Raw genomic sequence first — 17,785 nt, 5'->3', positions numbered from 1 at the left:
CTTTAAAAAGAAAAAAAAAAGAACCAAAACATGCTGTTTCTGTAAACGGGAGTCAAAGAGAAAGTTTATGGCTGTGAGTCATTAGGTTTATACTTGTCTATAGTAAATTAACTTGGCAAAAAGAGAAAAAAGGGAAAGATAGGGTCAGTGGCAGAGAGGGGTGGGGTGGGGAGATAGTAGAGAGGAAGGCTTGATGTCAGACTTTTTCAAGCAGTGCCATGAAAAGCACAGTGAAATATGCTAGCTGAAGGTGTAATTATTGCTGAGAAGGGTGTGCATGTGACCAGTCCATTTTCAGTTTCTGCTCATCTTTTGCTTTTTAAGTGGCCTTACATTTGTGATACATTTGCATATTCTTTGTTGCCTATTCTTAAGGCACTCCAAAATGTTCAACCCGTGGGAGTTGACAAAATGTTTGGATATCTATTTTAAATTTTTTTACTTTAAAGCCCTCTGATTTCAAAATGCCCTTTCCATAGCAATGGCGTGAGGCCAAAGAACCAGGAAACCATATCTTCCATTCCTGTTTGCTACCACAAGTTATATCCTACTGAGCAAGAGCTTTCCTTCTTCTCCCTCTGTACAGGGAAGTGGTTGGGACAGCTGTTTTACTTAGAGGGGTGACTTCTTGGAAACAAACTGATTTCCATGGTTTCAAGCTTCACATAAGCCTTTCAGTCATGTGAAACTAAAGCATTATTTAAAATGAGTTTTTGGCTACACTATGAGTTTCCTTTCTTCTAAGGCTGTAAACAGTAAAATTTACATACCAAGATGTCAAAACCTGGTGATTTCAGACACACATAATCAAAAGCCTTAGCAAGATCATATTATTTCTAAATGGTTACATATGTAGTTTTACAAGAAGCCTGTAATCAAATACAAAAGAGTGGCTTTTATTTTTTTAAAAAATTCTAATGGCAGTTTTCTCCATATGCAGCATACAAAAACATAATTATAATCTCAAACTTTCAGAATCCTGATACTGGACTGGAACAGTATTTTAGACAAAGCTTCCTATCCATTCCATAATTTTAGGTTTCCTACGGTTTATTTCGTGTATGAATTCTCTGGTGTTTAGTAAGAGCTGTGCTCCTACTGAAGTTTTTCCCACATTCCTTACAAGCATAGGGTTTTTCTCCAGTATGAATTCTCTGATGATCATGCAGATTGGTTTTCTTCCTAAAGGCACGCCCACATTCATTACATTCATAGGGTTTCTCTCCAGTATGAGTTCTTTCATGCTGAATAAGGGATGAACTTTGACTGAAGGCTTTCCCACAGTCAATACATTCATATGGTTTCTCTCCAGTGTGGGTTCTCTCATGTTGGGTAAGTGATGAGCGTCGGCTGAAGGCTTCTCCACATTCATTACATTCATAGGGTTTTTCTCCAGTATGAATTCTATGATGCTCTATAAAACTTGTACTTCTTTTAAAAGCTTTTCCACATACATTACACAGATAGGGTTTTTCTCGAGGATGAGATACAGACTGCTGACTAAAGGCCTGTTCAGAGTCATAGGAATTCTCTCCAGCATGGATTCTCTGATGGTCAGTGAAGTCTGTAATGTGACTGAAGTCTTCCCCACAGTCATTACAATGGTATGATTTTACTTCAGTAAGTGCACTTTCACCTTGAATAAGAGATGTGTCAGGCTCAAAAGCCATGCTGAAGCTAGTAATTTGGTAAGGTTTGCCTCTTTTATGAATCCTCATATGCTTATAAAGGGATGGGCTCTGACCAAAAGCTCTTCCACATATGGCACACTCAAAAGGTTTCTCTCCAGTATGAGTCCTCTCATGCTGGACAAGGGAAGAACACCTACTAAAGGCTTTCCCACATTCCTTACACTGGAAGGGTTTCTCTCCGCTATGTGTGACCTCATGCTGAGTGAGGGATGTGCCGTGTCTGAATGCCCTCCCACAGAGATTACACCGATAGGGTTTTTCTCCAGTGTGAATCCTCTGGTGTTGGACAAGAGAGGAACTGCGCTGGAAGGCTTTCCCACAGAGACTACACTGATAGGGTTTCTCTCCCGTGTGTGCATTTTCATGCTGACCGAGGGATGAGCTGTGCCTGAAGGCCTTTCCACACACATTACACTCAAAAGGTTTTTCCCCAGTGTGAATTCTCTGATGTTCAGTAAGCTGTGTTTTCCAGAGGAAGGTTTTCCCACAATCAGTACATTCATGATGTTTCCTTCCAGAATAAACTCCTGGGTCTGTACCATTGGGATAAGCATCATCTTTATGAATTTTTTCATGTTTATTAAGTGATGATCTGTGAATAAATGATTTCCTACATTTATCACATTTATAAGGCTTCTTTTTTGCAAGGATACTACTCCGAGTACCTAATTCTGAGTTATATTCCAAATTATTTCCAAGTGTTTCACATTCACTGGGCCTTATACTTGAAGGAATGTCTAGTTGTGGAACCAAGTCTGTGCTCAATCTAGAGTCTTCATCACATTTATTTTGCTCAAAAGTTTCCCCTAGAGTGGTTATTTTTTTCTGGGAAGATGCCTCTGGCCTCAGATGTCTCCGCCAACTTTCCTGGTGTCTCTGGATACTGTCATCCCAGATATCTCCTAATGTGGCATGTGACAGAATATTTGTACTGTGGGATACTTCTGATTTGCCCTGCTGAAGACTTGATGACCTGGTGTCAGGCTTGGTCTTCCAGTCTAAAAGAAATATAAAGTGGAGAAGTTCCCAAATTCCTTCCAGTTCAAACAAAATGCTACAGTACAGAGGAGAAAAATGAGATATAGATTATGCTTGGCTATTTTGGAGTCAATCCTTTGGTCTGTGCAGAGTCTTAAACTGCAGGAAAGAGAGAGAAGGGTGCCAGTGACTATTTCAGATCCAGAGTGTCTGTCACATCAGAGAACGAGGAAAGCCCATGTAAATGGGGTGAGTTTGGCAGGAAACAAAATAATAAAGGAGCCTAAGTGTGTGAGGTTCAGCTACAAGCAAAATAGAACCATATTCTATCTTTCAGCTTTCCATGTTTCCTGTCCATTTTACAGGATATAACAAACAAACAAAAAACCCTACTTTTCTAATACATCAATTTTATAATTACTTTAAAATTGATCTCATCATTCTTTACAGGTACCTTAGACAACAAGCTTCTAAATATTGCAGAGAAAATCCTCAGGCAAGGATCTACTGAAAAGAGTCTTTGACACACTTGGGGGCCACATACTATACTAAAAATGGAGAAAAAGCAATGTTTCAGAAAGCAGGCTATTTTTCCCTTACAACTAGGAGTATTTCCAGTCTATCCAAGCTCTGGTTCTGTAGCAATCGTCTCTCTTTCGTGTGTGTGTGTGTGTGTGTGTGTGTGTGTGTGTGTGTGTGTGTATGTATTTTTGAAATAACCTTTACTGCCAGGTAAGCCTTTAACCCCAGCACTCAGGAGGCAGAGGCAGGAGGATCTCTGTGAGTTTGAGGCCAGCCTGGTCTACATAGCGAGTTCCAATTGCATTTATTCTCTCTCTCTCTCTCTCTCTCTCTCTCTCTCTCTCCTCCCCCCCCCCCCCGTGTGTGTGTGTGTGTGTGTGTGTGTGTGTGTGTGTGTGTGTGTGTATCAGAGTACATGTGGAGTGGTCAGAGGTAAAGTGGAAGGAGTAAATTCTCTCCTCCCACTATGGGTCTCAGGGATCAAACCCAAGTGATCAGACTTGGCAGCAAGTGTCTAGCCTGCTGAGCTATCTCACTGGCCTGTGTAGTATTTGAAACAGGGCTCTCATTGAACCTGGAGCCCGCTGATTTAGACAGACTGGCCAGCCAGTAAGTTCCAGGGATCCATCTGTTTCTCCCTGTTCTCTCACCTCCAACCAGTGTGGGATTCCAGAAGTCTGGCTTTTACATGGGTTTGGGGGATCTAAACTGAGGTCTTCATGTTTGAAAGCAGGCTTTTTACCAGCTGAAAGGTTTTTTAAAAACCTTTTAAAAGATTTATTTGTTTTATGTGTATGAGTGTGTTTATCTGCATGTATGTGCACTGTGTGTGCCCGGTGCCTACTGAGGTCACAAGAGGACATCAGATCCCCTATAGCTGGAGTTACAGACATTTGTGAACCACTATGTAGGTTCTGGGACTGAACCTGGGTCCTCTGCAAAAGCAAGTGCTCTAATTGCTGAGCCATCTCCTCAATCACTTCTTTTAACCAAGGAGTTATTTCAATCAACAGATGTATTCCTAAGTCTGTTTTTTTTTTTTTTTTTTTTAACCACAGACTACTAATACTATATAAAACATTAATTTTTAAAGACTATGGGTTGGAAGGGTGAAAGCACTTATCAAAACCAACAGGACTGAGCCGGGCGGTGGTGGTGCACACCTTTAATCCCAGCACTCAGGAGGCAGAGCCAGGTGAATCTCTGTGAGTTCAAGGCCAGCCTGGTCTACAGAGTGAGATCCAGGACAGGAACCAAAACTACACATAGAAACTCTATCTTGAAAAACAAAAACAAAAACAAAAACAAAAAAAAAAAAGGAAAGAAAGAAAGAACAAAACCAAGAAGAGTGTACATATAAGTGTACATTTTAGTGTATACAACATTTACTTAAAAAAACAAAAACTGAGCCAGGTGTGGTGGTGTGCACCTTTAATTCGGGAGGCAGAAGCAGGAGAATCTCTGAAGAGTTTGAAGCCAGCCTGGTCTACAAAGTGAGTTCTAGGACAGCCAGAGCTATTACACAGAGAAACCCTGTCCTGAAAAAACAAAAACCAAACCAAACAAAACCACAACAACAACAACAACAAAAACCTCCAAACAAAAAACTATAGGGCAGTCACTAGAACAAGCTAGTAGAATGCTTGTCTAGCACACACAAGGTCCTGGCTTTGATCCCCATGACCAAATGAACAGGGTGTGATGGTGCATACCTGCATTCCCAAAACTCAGGTGGAGGAGGCAGAAGGATCAGAAGTTCAAGTCAAGGAAGAAACAACTGGGGCTGGAATGGTGGCCCAGGAATTAAGGTTATTTGTTATTCAATCATGAGTACATGAGTTTGGATCCCATCACTCACATAATAAGCATCAGGAACCCCACATAAAACCTGTAATCTGAGTTCCAAGGGATGCAATGCCTTCGGTGTTACACACACACACACACACACACACTCACAAAATAGATTTTATAAACCCCAAACAACCCCCCCAAAATCAAACATTTCCCCCCAAAACCCAACCTAAAACAAACAACAACAAAACTATAAAAATTGGTTCACCATGTAAGAGCACTGGCTGCTCTTCAAGAGGATCTAGGTTTGATTTCCAGCACCAACTTGGAGGATCACAACTATTAATCCCAGTCCCTATGCCCTCTTCTGTCTCTGTGGGCTGCATACACATGGTGTACAGACATACAAGTAAGCAAAACTCCCAAATATAGGAACAAGTGAGCAGGGCTTGAGAGATAGATCGGTGTCTAAGAGCATACATTGCTCTTGCAGAGGACCCAAGTTCAGTCCCCAGCACCCACATTGGGTAGCTAACAACTGACTACAACTCTAACTCCAGAGGATCCAGTGCCCTCTTCTGGCCTTTGGTGGACACTGTACATGTATGTATACATACATATACTTCCTACTCTTACATACATATAGAGAAAATAATCTCTTAAAAAAAAAAAACAGAATAAACATGCCCTGAGATTTTTGTTTTATTTTTTTTGAGACATGCCCTAAGATTTAAAGAATAATTAATTAATAGGTTAATTAATTTCAAAAACTGAACTGGGCTCAGGATATAGTTCAGCATTCAGCACTTTTTTAAAAAGAACTTGTGCAAAGCCCTGGACTTTATTCTCAATATTTCAAAGGCAAAAAAAGAAAAAAAAATTTAAATTTAAAAATAAAAGAAACTGAACTCTAGTTAATGATATGCATGTTTCCAACTTCCTTAAAAATGCATCAAAAAGGTAATTCTTACATGGATAGATGAAGAGATATGTGATAAAGCAAGTATCACGCTATTAACAAATGTGATTATCTAGGTGGCAGATTTATGATAATTATTGTACAATTTTTCTATTTTTCCATATCTTTAAATTTTTTATAAGAAAATATTGGGAGAGGAAACACAAAGAAGTCCAATTCCCAAATTTCTATGCTTGCAACAAGAATCAATCCTAAACTCATAATGGTAGCCATACATAGTGCTACACACTTAAAATCTCAGCACTTAGGAGCCAGAGGGTGGCAAATTTGAGGCCTGGGCTGCATAACAGGATACTTGCTCACAAACAAAAACAAGAAGCAAAACTCCAAGGGCAGAGAATGCTCTGTATTCTTTTTAGAATTCTTCTCGGTGGGACATTTAATAGGGGTTTAGATTTTGTTTTTATTAGTGAAGACCTAGAACAGATTTCTCCAAACAGTGTGCGCCAAGTATAGATTTACTGGAGTAGACCGTCACAGAGCACAGCGCACTACAGTTAGACAGACATCCCTCACAAGGTGAGCTCCCTCTGCGAGTTAAAATGAAAAGATATTCTCTGGCTTCTGCACATCTTGCTTTTTCAAAACTCTAACATGCTTCTTCCTTTTTTGTTTTTGTTTTTGTTTTTGTTTTTCAAAACAGAGTTTCTCAAACTGCCCTGGCTGTCCTGGAACTCGATTTGTAGACCAGGCTGGCCTCAGAATCACAGAGATCCTCCTACCTCTGCCTCCCAAGTGCTGGGATTAAAGTCATGTGCCGCCACTGTCTGGCTAACATGCTTTTTTTTTTTTAAATAATGAAGGTAGTGTTGAGTCCTGTGGTGCATGCTTAGAACAGTGTTGTGAGGCTAGGACCAAGATTCATCTGACATTAACTTAACCTGTTTTTTGGTTTTGCTTTGTTTTGAGACAGGATTTCACTATTTAGTCATGACTGGCCTGGAACTCACAGAGATCCACCTACCTCTGCTTTCTGGATGCTGGCATTAAAGGGATGTGGTAGGGCTGACTTCTCTCTTAAGAGACAGTACAAAGCTGAGTGTACTGGTATGTGCCTGTAATTGCAGCACTTCAGTATCTTTTCCCCAAAGACTTACCGCCAGCAGAAATACCTGACTGGAGAAGAGAGACATGCAGAACATCACTCAGAAATGGCTTCAGCTTCCTCTGCAGGTCAGACAGCCCCCATGCCTGATAGAAGTTGTGCCACTGTCTACACTGATTTCCATGAGCAGAATTTTTACTCATTTACCTGGACAGAAAGGTCTCTGGATTTCTCTCTCTGATATCCATGGCTCCTCTCCTTGCTCCAATTTGAAGATCACCTCTGGCTTGGACACTTGACACCCTGCTCATGGGTAAATACACAAGATTTGGGTATTTGAGCAAGAAGACAAAGAACCTTCCTATAAGTCAGTACTAGTCCTTGATCCTCAGGAACTCTGAAGAGAAGAAAAGGCACAGCTTAAGGAGTTATGCTAGCAAAGTCTCCTTTTCTAGGTCTTTAAAATGATCTTTCGGGGTTGGGGATTTAGCTCAGTGGTAGAGCGCTTGCCTAGCAAGCACAAGGAACTGGGTTCGGTCCTCAGCTCCAATAAACAAACAAACAAACAAATAAAAGATCTTTCAGGCTCAAAACCCTGGAGAGCACAGGCTCCAAGCCCTGGACTTCCTCTCGGTTACTCAGGCTGCGTGCACCAAACCTTAGCAATTGAAGAAGGAAAATTCAGCAACATGTGAGATAGTGGGGGAAGTTGTCCCTCCTTACCAAGAGAAACCAGGTGGCTGTAGTTCTCCAGCATCACATCCCTGTATAAGATCCTCTGCGCAGGGTCCACGTGGTGCCATTCTTCCTGGGTGAAGTCCACAGCCACATCTTTGAATGTCACTGACTCCTGTGGGATCACAATCCCTCAAGTAGGAATCAACTCCATGAATGCTCCTCTTAAAGTCTGGGAACTGACCTTGGGATCATGTGTTTGCTGCTCAAAGGGGAAATGTTTGGTTTTATAGGCTGATTTTAAAGCATCTAGTCTGTCTAACAGGAAAGTCAGAGGGGAAATTGATCCCACAATCCTGCATATACTATTCTGTCTCTCTTTTCCTCTCCCACCTCTTTCTCAGGGGTCTCATGTAGCCTGGGCTGCCTCAACTTCAGCAGGTGGCTGAGGGTGGCCCTGAACTCCTGACGCCTTTGCCTTTACCTCCCACTGCTAGGCCTGCAGGCCTACACTACCATGCTCAGCTCACAACCTGCATTTTCACTCATCTATCTCGCTGCTTTCCTTCCAAACCAAACCCTTTACAGTTGCTCATTCCTCACTGCTTTCTTTCCTTGCTTTGTTACAAATTCAAACATAGAGACACAGGAGTGAAAAAAAAAAATGACAGCCTTCACCATCCTGGTCCCCTTTATCCCCAGACACTCACCCTCAACAGTTGGTGTATATACTTAGAAGTCTCCTGTCCATGTCTTACACACATACTACAGGTACGCTCTATGAAACATCACACATATTGCTCTACAAATTGCTTTAATTTACTAACTTTTAAAAAATATTTGTTTATTTATGTGTGTGTATCTGAGGGTATGTATGTAGGAGCCCATGGAAGTCAGGAGAAGGCATCAAAGCCCCTGGAACTGTGTTACAGGCAGTTGTGAGCAGCCTTGTGGGTTTTGGAAACTGAACCTGGGTCTTCTGCAAGAGCAGGAAGTGCTCTTAAATGATGAACCGTTTTTCCAGGCCCTAATCATTTACTAATTTTGAGACAATCTCGTGTATCCCAGGCTGATCTCAAACTCACTTTGTGGTCGAGGTTGAACCTCCAACTCTTCTGTTTCTATTCCCAAAAGTAGGACTACAGGCATGCACCACTACACCTGGATTCTGTGGCGCTGGAATGGAAGCCAGGGCTTGGTGCATGCTAGGTAAGCATTCTACCAACTGAATTCACTGCCAGCTCTACAATTAGATTTTTACATAGACTTTCTTGGAGATCATCCCACATATAATTGTACCTCATTGTTCCCAACTATTTCAGAACCCCCACAGCACATCTGTATCTCAAGGTACCCATTGCCTGAAACCAACAGCATCCCACCGTACTATAAATTCAAGCACCCTCCCCCAAACACTGCTCTGCAGGCCAAAGCTACACCCAATCTTGCCGGTCCTTGAGGATGTCAAGCTTGTATAATAACCATAAGATAGACGATAGGCTTCAAAGCCTCAGTATTATAATGAGGCTGAATACCTCATTAGTAATTTAAAGATACTGACTATAAATAGAAGTGATAATATTCTGGATATACTGGGTTAAATTATAGGCATGACTAAGATTAAATTTCACCTTAATTTTACATCATGGCTAAATGACAACATGTTTCTTTTGGATGATTCTAAGAGACATATACATCCTTGTGATCACAGATAAGCACTGAATGTTAAATACTCAGGGCTGATGCTGGGCGGTGGTGACACACGCCTGTAATTCCTGCACTTGGGAGGCTGAGGCAGGTGGATCTCTGAGTTCGAGGCCAGCCTGGTCTACAGAATGAGTTCCAGGACAGCCAGGGCTACACACAGAAACCCTTTCTCTAAAAACAAAACACCAAAAACCAAAACCATGCAGGTCTGTCTCTTCCAAAGGAGAGATGTATAACTTTTTTCCACCCAAAAGGCCGAGGGCAGATGTGGTCAATAGCTTGGTGAATGGACCCTCCCCCAGAACTTCATCGGAGCTTGTTTCTCTCAGTCAATCTAAAGCTTGCTATCTGCCCCCAGACATATCTAGAACCGGTTTCCTCTGTTAATCCACAGGACCTATCTTTATGGAAGATGTCACTTGTACTTTACAAAGAGTTTTGATGTAGTCATGTCTTCAGCTTTGTTATGTACACAGGTTTGAGTTAATTATCACCAAGAAATTTTTTTCACCAATTTGTGCTGTGCTTACATATGCCTAAAAAAGGCTACTTAGGGTCAGACTCTTGAAGTTTGAACCAACACCAACTACTGTGTTAGTATTCTGACCTGCCCAGCACCCTGACAGAAAGTCCCCTTTAAAAAAGAAAACTCCCTCCTCCCCGACTCCATTTCCATGAGGTGTGCACCCTTGACCCCTCTCTCCCCTCTTCTCTCACGCCCTCTTTCCTTATCTCTCTATCTTTCTCTTATAATAAACTCATTTCCATGGGGATGCAGTGCCTGGGGTGTGAGTGACTATCCAGGCACCGCAGCCCACCACTGCCCACCACCGCCCACCACATCTGCCCAGCATGTTTCCCTCACCAGCAGGGCACCTTGGCCTGGCCAGCCAGGGCCCCTGCGTACAGTATCATTACATACAGAGTTGCACTGAACCGAACTGCCTTTTTCTGCCTCTTATGTATCAACAATCTGCTGGCCAGCTGCTGTGTTTGCAAAGACACAGACAGATGATGATTTTCTAGATTATTTTAGATCTCTACTTCCTACTGTTCTCTCTGGTTACTGAATCATCTTCTCTCAAAACTTTGCCTCCTATCACATGCCTTGTGTTTCTGTCACATGGACTCCTTGTCTTAACTTGACTCTCTTGTGTCTCTTTGCTTTGTACATCCTTACCATAATGCACTGCCTGCCCCCAGCTCTACAGAAAAGACTCCCAGCCATCATTCTAGAACTTGCTCAATGTTCCTTCCCAAGTTCATTATCTGCAGGTCTTCCCAGGCCATGTCCAGTTTATGAAGTGATGCTAACCCAGGGTTTCATGCATGCTAGGAAAACACTCTACCAACTGAGCTATATTTTTGGACCCTATAAACTGATTTAAAAAGACATTATTAGAATTTTTTTAAGATTAATTATTATGTACACAGAGTTCTGTCTGCATGTACGCCTGCATGCCAGAAGAGGATACCAGATCTCATTATAGATGATTGAACCCAGAACCTCTGGAAGAGCAGCCAGTGATCTTAACCTCTGAGCCATCTCTCCAGCCCCCATTATTAGCATTTTTAATCTAGATTGAACTTGATTATATGATACGTATAGCAACTACAATTTATAGTTTATTGTTAATTTTTAAATTATTTTATTTGGCTGGGCAGTGCTGGTGAACACCTTTAATCCCAGCACTCGGGAGGGAGGCAAAGGCAAGTGGAGCTCTGTGAGTTTGGGACCAGCCTGGTCTACAGAGCTAGTTCTAGGACAACCAAAGCTACAGAGGATGACAGGGTTGCAGCCATCTTAGAGAAGGGTCAGACAGGGGGCAGCAGGCTTCTGGACAAACTATTCTAAAAACCCACCAGAGGGCCTTCGCCCCTCAACCCAGACAATTAGGAGCTGTACAAAAACAAGTTCCAGACACTTCCGGCCATAACCTAAAGGATATGATATAACATAACTGGCATAATAGAGCACTAGATATGTCCTGTGGGATGTTTTCTGTTGTTATAAATTGTATACCATAGTTATCAGAGGGAATGAGTTTCCTGCAGATAAAAATGGGATGTCTGACTGTCAGAGGAAATGGGTCTGCTGGGGAAAAAAAGGCACAATAGAGCTGGGCGGTGGTGGCGCAGGCCTTTAATCCCAGCACTTGGGAGGCAGGAGCAGGTGGATCTTTGTGAGTTGGATGCCAGCCTGGTTTACAGAGCAAGATCCAGGAAAGGTGCAAAGCTATACAGAGAAACCCTGTCTCAAAAAACCAAAACAAACAAACAAAAAGCAATAAATAGATTGCTAGAGGACATGGCAATGTCCTCGCAGCTGCAACTCTCCAATCAGTTCAAACCAAGCGTCTGCAACCTGAAGTAAGCACCAATCCTGAGATTGTAACTACAGAGTTGGGATTCCCCCAGACCCCCTACCCTAACCATTGTAAAAACCCTGCTTAATTGCTACTCAGGGTCTCTCCTGCTCTGCTGCTGCATCAGATAGACAGAGAGACCCAGGTTAACTTGTAACAATAAAAAGACTCTGCTTTTGCAACAGATTAGGTCTTTTGATGGGCTCTGGGGGACTCTAGGTATAATAAAAACAATAAAACAAAAAAAAATATTCTATTCTGTGTCTCTGTGTGGGTATCATGAAGAACTATTTTTCCTAACAAAGATAGTTCAATAAAGGCCCATATTATATTCCCCAAACCTTCCCCTTTGCAACAATTATCCAGTCTTGTCAGACTATGAAATCAAATTTCAATTAATGGAATGAACTGCAGTCGGCACCTATGTGAGGGATGAGTTTGTTAGCTAGGTTTGGGATTGAGTGCATCATTTTTTGAAAATACACTGCCTTGCCAAGCTTCTTTCATCTTGTGTGAACCTTTGTTCCTCAGTTCCTTGAGTTGCGATTTTTCTGTCGTCCCCCCCCCATTTCTAACAGTATGGTCACATGAATGCAGGTGCCCAAGCCAGAGACATCCACCCCCTTGGAACCAGATTACAGGGTGTCTGTGAGCTGCCTGGCATGGGTGTTGGGAACTGATCTGTTCTCTGCAACAGCAATGTGTGGTTTTACAGTATGTGCTCGTAACGGGTGAGCCATCTTTCCAGCTCATTTTCCCCCCCGAGGTACTGGGAATTGAACCTCGGACCTCACATATGCTAGTGATCTCAGTTATGTACCTAGTTCTTACTCTTACTTCTAAAAAGAGTGCAAATCAGTCCTTTTTGTTTTGTTTTTTGTTTTGTTTTGTTTTGTTTTTGTTTTTCGAGACAGGGTTTCTCTATATAACAGCACTGGCTGTCCTGGAACTCGCTTTGTAGACTGGGCTAGTCTTGAACTCACAGAGATCTGCCTGCCTCTGCCTCTGCCTCCTGAGTGCTGGGATTAAGGGCCTGAGCCATCATGCCCAGCACAAATCAGCCTCTTATTAATTAACCTGAAGCTTGGAGTACTAAGGGTGGGCACTATTATACATCTGTTAAAGCCATGGGAGCAAGAAAACTTGGAGCTAGTCGGTCCAGGTTTGGCTGTGGTGGTGGTCTCAACTCAGCACACCCAACCCTCACCGCCTCTTCCTGGGACCAGGGCTCGTCTGCCCTACACTGTCTCTTTTATGGCCAGAGGATGGGAAGCGGGGACGTCTGGCCTCGCTTTCTACCTACTCTCTTCATTCCTTACTTAAGAGTTCAAAGAACCTGCACAGCAATACAGGCTTGGTGCCCACAATCCCAATACAGTTAATTCCTCCCAAGATCGCACTTCCCTGGTCCCCTCTAGTACCAAACAGCTCCCTCCTTTCAGGAATCCCGCTCCAGCCAGGTCTGGGCACATTGAGAGGTGTTTTCCCTAGACTAGGCGACTCAAAGCCATCAAAATAAGAATTTCTAAAACAATAACTGTCTCGTACACGCCCCCGGGGTCTCGCAGGGTGGGATGCTCCGGGCGGTAAGGAGGGCTCGGCTCACCTGGGGCGTGGCCGTCGGAGGTCTCGGGGCCATTCCCGACTCTCAGGGTGTGCTGGCTACTGTCCGGGCTGAGGAGAGAGGGCAGGATCCACTCACCCGGCTACCCCGCGGCCCCACCCCTCCAGCCCTGCAGCCACTTCAGCCCAAACGGCGGGGAGGAGCCCGCCTCCGCCTGCTGCTCCCCCAAGGCCAAATGAAAGGCCCCGCCGCCTCGGGACTGTCCCTCCGGCCACGCCCAGTCCGCCCGCAGGATGGTGGGCGAGGCCTCCTACCCACGGCACCCCGAATCACCGCCTCCGGGGCTTCGGGATCCGCGACCTCGGGTCCGCCCCTCTAGCGCCCGCTGCAGTCTCTGTTCCCGGCCGTGCTGTTCTGCCTGCGTTAAGGGCCAGCTTCGCAAAACCGGCCTCTGCCACAACAAGGGCTGGACAATGGCCACAGCCGCGGGCGCAGAACCACAAGTGCGCCTGCGCACGCGGAGCCTCGCGCCCGCCCAGGAACTACAATTCCCAGCTGATCCTCGCGCGCTCTCCCTGCAGAGGCGCTCTGCTCCCTAGTGGGCGCTGGAGTAAGAGCACAAGAAAGCGGGCAGTGTAGGTTCCAAGTGTTGCCTCATCCATCTTCTCCCAGATCGTTCCACTTCTTTTTTCTTTCTTTCTTGTTTGTTTTGTTTTTGGAGACAGGGTTTCTCTGTGCAGCCCTGGATGTCCTGGAACTCACTCTGTAGACCAAGCTGTCCTGGAACTCACAGAGATCCTCCTGCCTGTGCCTCTGGAGTGCTGGGATTAAAGGCGTCTGCCACCATCGCCCGGCCCACACTTCTTTTTTTCAAATATCTTGATTGAGGTATAATGTATAGACCAGAACATCATAAAGATGAACTCTTTATTGTAAGACACACACCTCTAGCACTCAAGTGGCTGGAGGATCCAGAGTTCAAGGGCATCCTCAACTGTGGTTCAAGGCCAGCCTGAGTTAGAACAGACTCAGTCTTTTTTTTGTTTGTTTGTTTTTCAAGACAGGGTTTCCCTGTGTAGCTTTGCGCCTTTCCTGGAACTTACTTGGTAGCCCAGGCTGGCCTCAACTCACAGAGATCCGCCTGGCTGTGCCTCCTTAGTGCTAGGATTAAAGGCGTGAGCCACCACCGCCCAGACTCACAGTCTTACAAGGCCAAAATAAAGAAATAATTAATGCATGAATGAAGTGTACAATTCAACAAATTTTAGTACACGCAGAGAATTACACAACCATCAATCTAGTCTCCTAGTTGAACATTTTTATCAGCCACAAAAGAAAAACTGTGCACATTAATAACCATTCCCTAGTTCTACCCCCTCCACCTCTCAATCCCGGGCAACCTCTGACCTGTGTTACGTCTGTAACCATTCCACCTCTTCTGGTTCATAAGTCTTAGGCCTCCCTGAAGGCCTCTCCGCCAATCCAAATTAAACCGAATTCAGACTGAATTGGAAAAGCCCAGGTTTAATGGTAAAGTGCTCCCGGGTGATTCTTAGCCCCTCAGAGAGGAGACACAGAGGAGAGACCAGAAGAACCACCAGTCTGTTTTCGGGGATGCAGCATATATGCCCTGTGGGAGTGGTCTGGAGCCTCTTTGGGGAGGAGCTGTGTTTGGTGGGCTTTGAAGGGGCAGGTTTAGGGAAAGAGATGAGGGAGGGAAGTTGAGGTGGACTCTTTGGGTACAGGGATGCCAGGGTGCCAGGGGTTGAGGTGGCACTCCCACTCAAACACTGATATGTCATATGAATGGGATCAGACAACATGGAGTTTTGTGATTGGCTTCTTTAAAATATCAAAGTGGTTTTGAGTTCATTCACGTTATAGAACTTAGCCATATTTCATTCTTATTTTATGCCGAATGGGAGATTTGACTGAGCATACCATATCCATTCATCATCAGTTGGTGGCATTTGAGTTGTTTACATTGTGGGATTTTATGCTTTTGTCTTAAAAGCAACATTACTGTGGATGTGTACATACTTTTATGGGGTGCTGTTTCATTGCTCTTGGGTAGATACTGAGAAGTGGAATTATGGATATTTGGTAGCACAACATTGAACATTTCAAGAAACTGAATTCGTTTTCTAAAGTGTCTGTATCATTTTGCATTAACTAACAGAATATAGATTCCAACATTCCTACCCACATCTGATGCTATCTATCTTTTTTATTATAGCATTATGTGGATTTTGTAGGTGTGTGTATGGGGGGAGAAAGTGTAAACAACAACAAACCCCTTTGAATCTATGCAAATATTTTCTACACTAAACAACAGTAGCAGATATATAATCACAAAGCAGAAGTTCAATAAATCCTAAATGATTCCTAAAATAGAACTTTCAGTAGAAGGACAAACACAAGGCCAAGAAGGCTCCACTTGTCCCCCAAGCACTGGCAACAATGAAGTCCACAGATAAGAGCACATCTAAGGGCCAGGGCACCTGCCTGGGGACCCCAACACAGGGGGAGGACTCAGAAGCTACATGGAGAGACCTAAGAGTGAAAATGTGCGCCATTCTCTGGCACCCAAGAGCAAAACAAAAATAAGATGAGGTGGGTGGAAGTACACCACACCAATCATCAATCCCTGCATTTGGGAAGTGGGGGCAGGAGGATCAGAAGTTCAAGGTTATCCTCTGCTGCACAGTGAGTTAAGACCAGCTACAGTTAGTTACCGGAGGCTCTGTCTCAAAACCAACCAAAGAAACAACCAAAACAAAGAGCTAAAACAATGTAAAAGATTATTTTTCTCACGGTGGCTCATGCTTTTTATTCCAGTACCCGGAGGGTGTGTGTGTGTGTGTGTGTGTGTGTGTGTGTGTGTGTGTGTGTGTGCAGAGACAGGACAATCTCAGAGAGGGAGGGAGAGAGAGAGAGAGAGACAGAGAGAGACAGAGAGAGAGAGAACACACGTGTGTTGGGGAGCGGGAAGCTGGACAAACCTTGGGAGCCGGTTGTCACTTTCACTTTCCATTGTAGGTAGAGTTTTCCGTTGGACCACCAGTCAGCTCTTTCCCACCAGCTGGTTCCCAAGTAACCACACAAAGACTTAATATTAATTATAAATGCTTCACCAATAGCTTAGGCTTACTACTAACTAGCTCGTACAACTTTCATTAACTCATATACCTACCTACGTTTTACCACGGGGTTTGGTATCTTATCTCAGTACCACATGTTCATCTTCTGCTTCCACTTTATCTCCTTAGACTCCTGTGATTCCACCCTTCCTCTTCCCAGCATCCTTTCTCCCAGAAAATCCTGCCTAGCTACAGGCCAGTCAGCTTTTTATTAGCCCACGAGAGTAACAGCTGTTCATAGTGTACGAAAACATCTTCCCACAGCATTCCACCATTTGAATCCAGGTCTTCAGGCTTTTACTGCCCTTTTACCCACTGAACCATGTTTCCGGCTCTGTGAAGTTATTTCTCTTCATTGTTTACAGATTGAAAAAAAAAAAAAAAAACACTTCAATTTGTCCATCTTAAAGACTGTTGTTGGCTGGGTGTACTGGCATGCACCTTTAATCCCAGCACTTGGGAGGCAGAGGCAGGTGGGTCTCTGTGAGTTCAAAGCCAGCCTGGTGTACAGAGTGAGTTCCAGGACAGGCAGGACTACAAAGAGAAACCCTGTCTCAAAATCAAACAAACAAAACAAACAAACAAAAAAAAAAGCAAACAACACAGAGACCATTGTTTATAGAGCCTGAAATTGCAGCAGGAGAGACACTAACTAGACCCTCCCGTGGTGGAAGAGCCGTGTTCACAGCCGGGAAGCAATGGAAACGCATGCTCAGGGATTTACTGCCTCTCCCTCCCAGTTACCTCAGCTGTCCCGCACAAGGTCTGGGGCACGGTACCCAAGTGTAATTCATCCCGGTCAGCGGTTGCTGTTCCAGTGAAGGTCCCACACAGGTCCTGCGACCTAGGGTAAGCTTGTGAGCAGGGACTCAAGGGCCCAGGCCTTAAGACACATTCCATGCTCTTCGCTCACTGTCCGGGGATGGGTCCTAGGATGCTCCTAGCCACAGGCTTTCTCCCAGGGCAAGTGTGGTTCTGCCCTGGCCTCTGGGGATAGGAATCAAGTCATCGGTTATTGTCTGGTGGCAAACTAAAGAATTCGGAGTCGACGGAGGAGAGTACGTGTCCTCAGCAAGTTCAGAACTGGAACTGCGTATTCACAACACTACCAGACTTGCAGCCAATCAAAACCTCCCAGGCTGTCTCTTTGACAATGGCCTCTGCATCTGCTTCAGATTGCAGAGTTTTGAGGGAGGAAAACCCGAACGCGCTAGGGACTCAGAGGAAGGGCCCCAGGTCTACGAGTAATGCTCCCCCTCATACCCATGTGGTGTCCTGGTGGACAAGAGGCTACCCCTTTCTGCATCATAGGAGGATGCTGGACTCA

At 44.2% G+C, this 17,785-nt stretch overlaps 1 protein-coding gene across 4 annotated transcripts; it reads right to left on the bottom strand.

Moving 5' to 3' along the window:
* Positions 1 to 875: 875 nt before the first annotated feature.
* Positions 876 to 13,796, bottom strand: Zfp90 (ZFP90 zinc finger protein). 4 transcript variants are annotated; one of them, XM_036189010.1, is made up of 5 exons: positions 13,633 to 13,796; positions 13,361 to 13,428; positions 7,730 to 7,856; positions 7,214 to 7,309; positions 876 to 2,689 (listed from the first exon to the last, which is right to left on the bottom strand). In XM_036189010.1, exons 2-5 carry the CDS (start codon positions 13,391 to 13,393, stop codon positions 1,044 to 1,046), a joined length of 1,902 nt encoding a protein of 633 aa, XP_036044903.1. In that variant the 5' UTR covers positions 13,394 to 13,428; positions 13,633 to 13,796; the 3' UTR covers positions 876 to 1,043. The 4 variants fall into 4 exon arrangements, with proteins under 4 accessions (XP_036044903.1, XP_036044904.1, XP_036044905.1 ...); XM_036189011.1 differs by having other exon boundaries at positions 13,652 to 13,796; XM_036189012.1 differs by having other exon boundaries at positions 2,628 to 2,745.
* Positions 13,797 to 17,785: the final 3,989 nt, after the last annotated feature.

The sequence above is a fragment of the Onychomys torridus genome, chromosome 5 (genome assembly GCF_903995425.1).
Source record: "Onychomys torridus chromosome 5, mOncTor1.1, whole genome shotgun sequence".
Lineage (NCBI taxonomy): Eukaryota > Metazoa > Chordata > Mammalia > Rodentia > Cricetidae > Onychomys > Onychomys torridus.
The sequence above is the reverse complement of the archived record's forward strand: the minus strand, read 5'-3'. Positions and strand labels throughout refer to the sequence as shown.

Coding starts and splice junctions, on each gene's coding strand:
- Zfp90 (XM_036189010.1), bottom strand. CDS start 13,393: ATGGCCCCGAGACCTCCGACGGCCACGCCCCAG. Junction 7,857..13,360: donor CTCCGACGGCCACGCCCCAG/GTGAGCCGAGCC, acceptor GTGATCCCACAG/GAGTCAGTGACATTCAAAGA. Junction 2,690..7,213: donor CCAGAGACCTTTCTGTCCAG/GTAAATGAGTAA, acceptor TATTTCTTTTAG/ACTGGAAGACCAAGCCTGAC.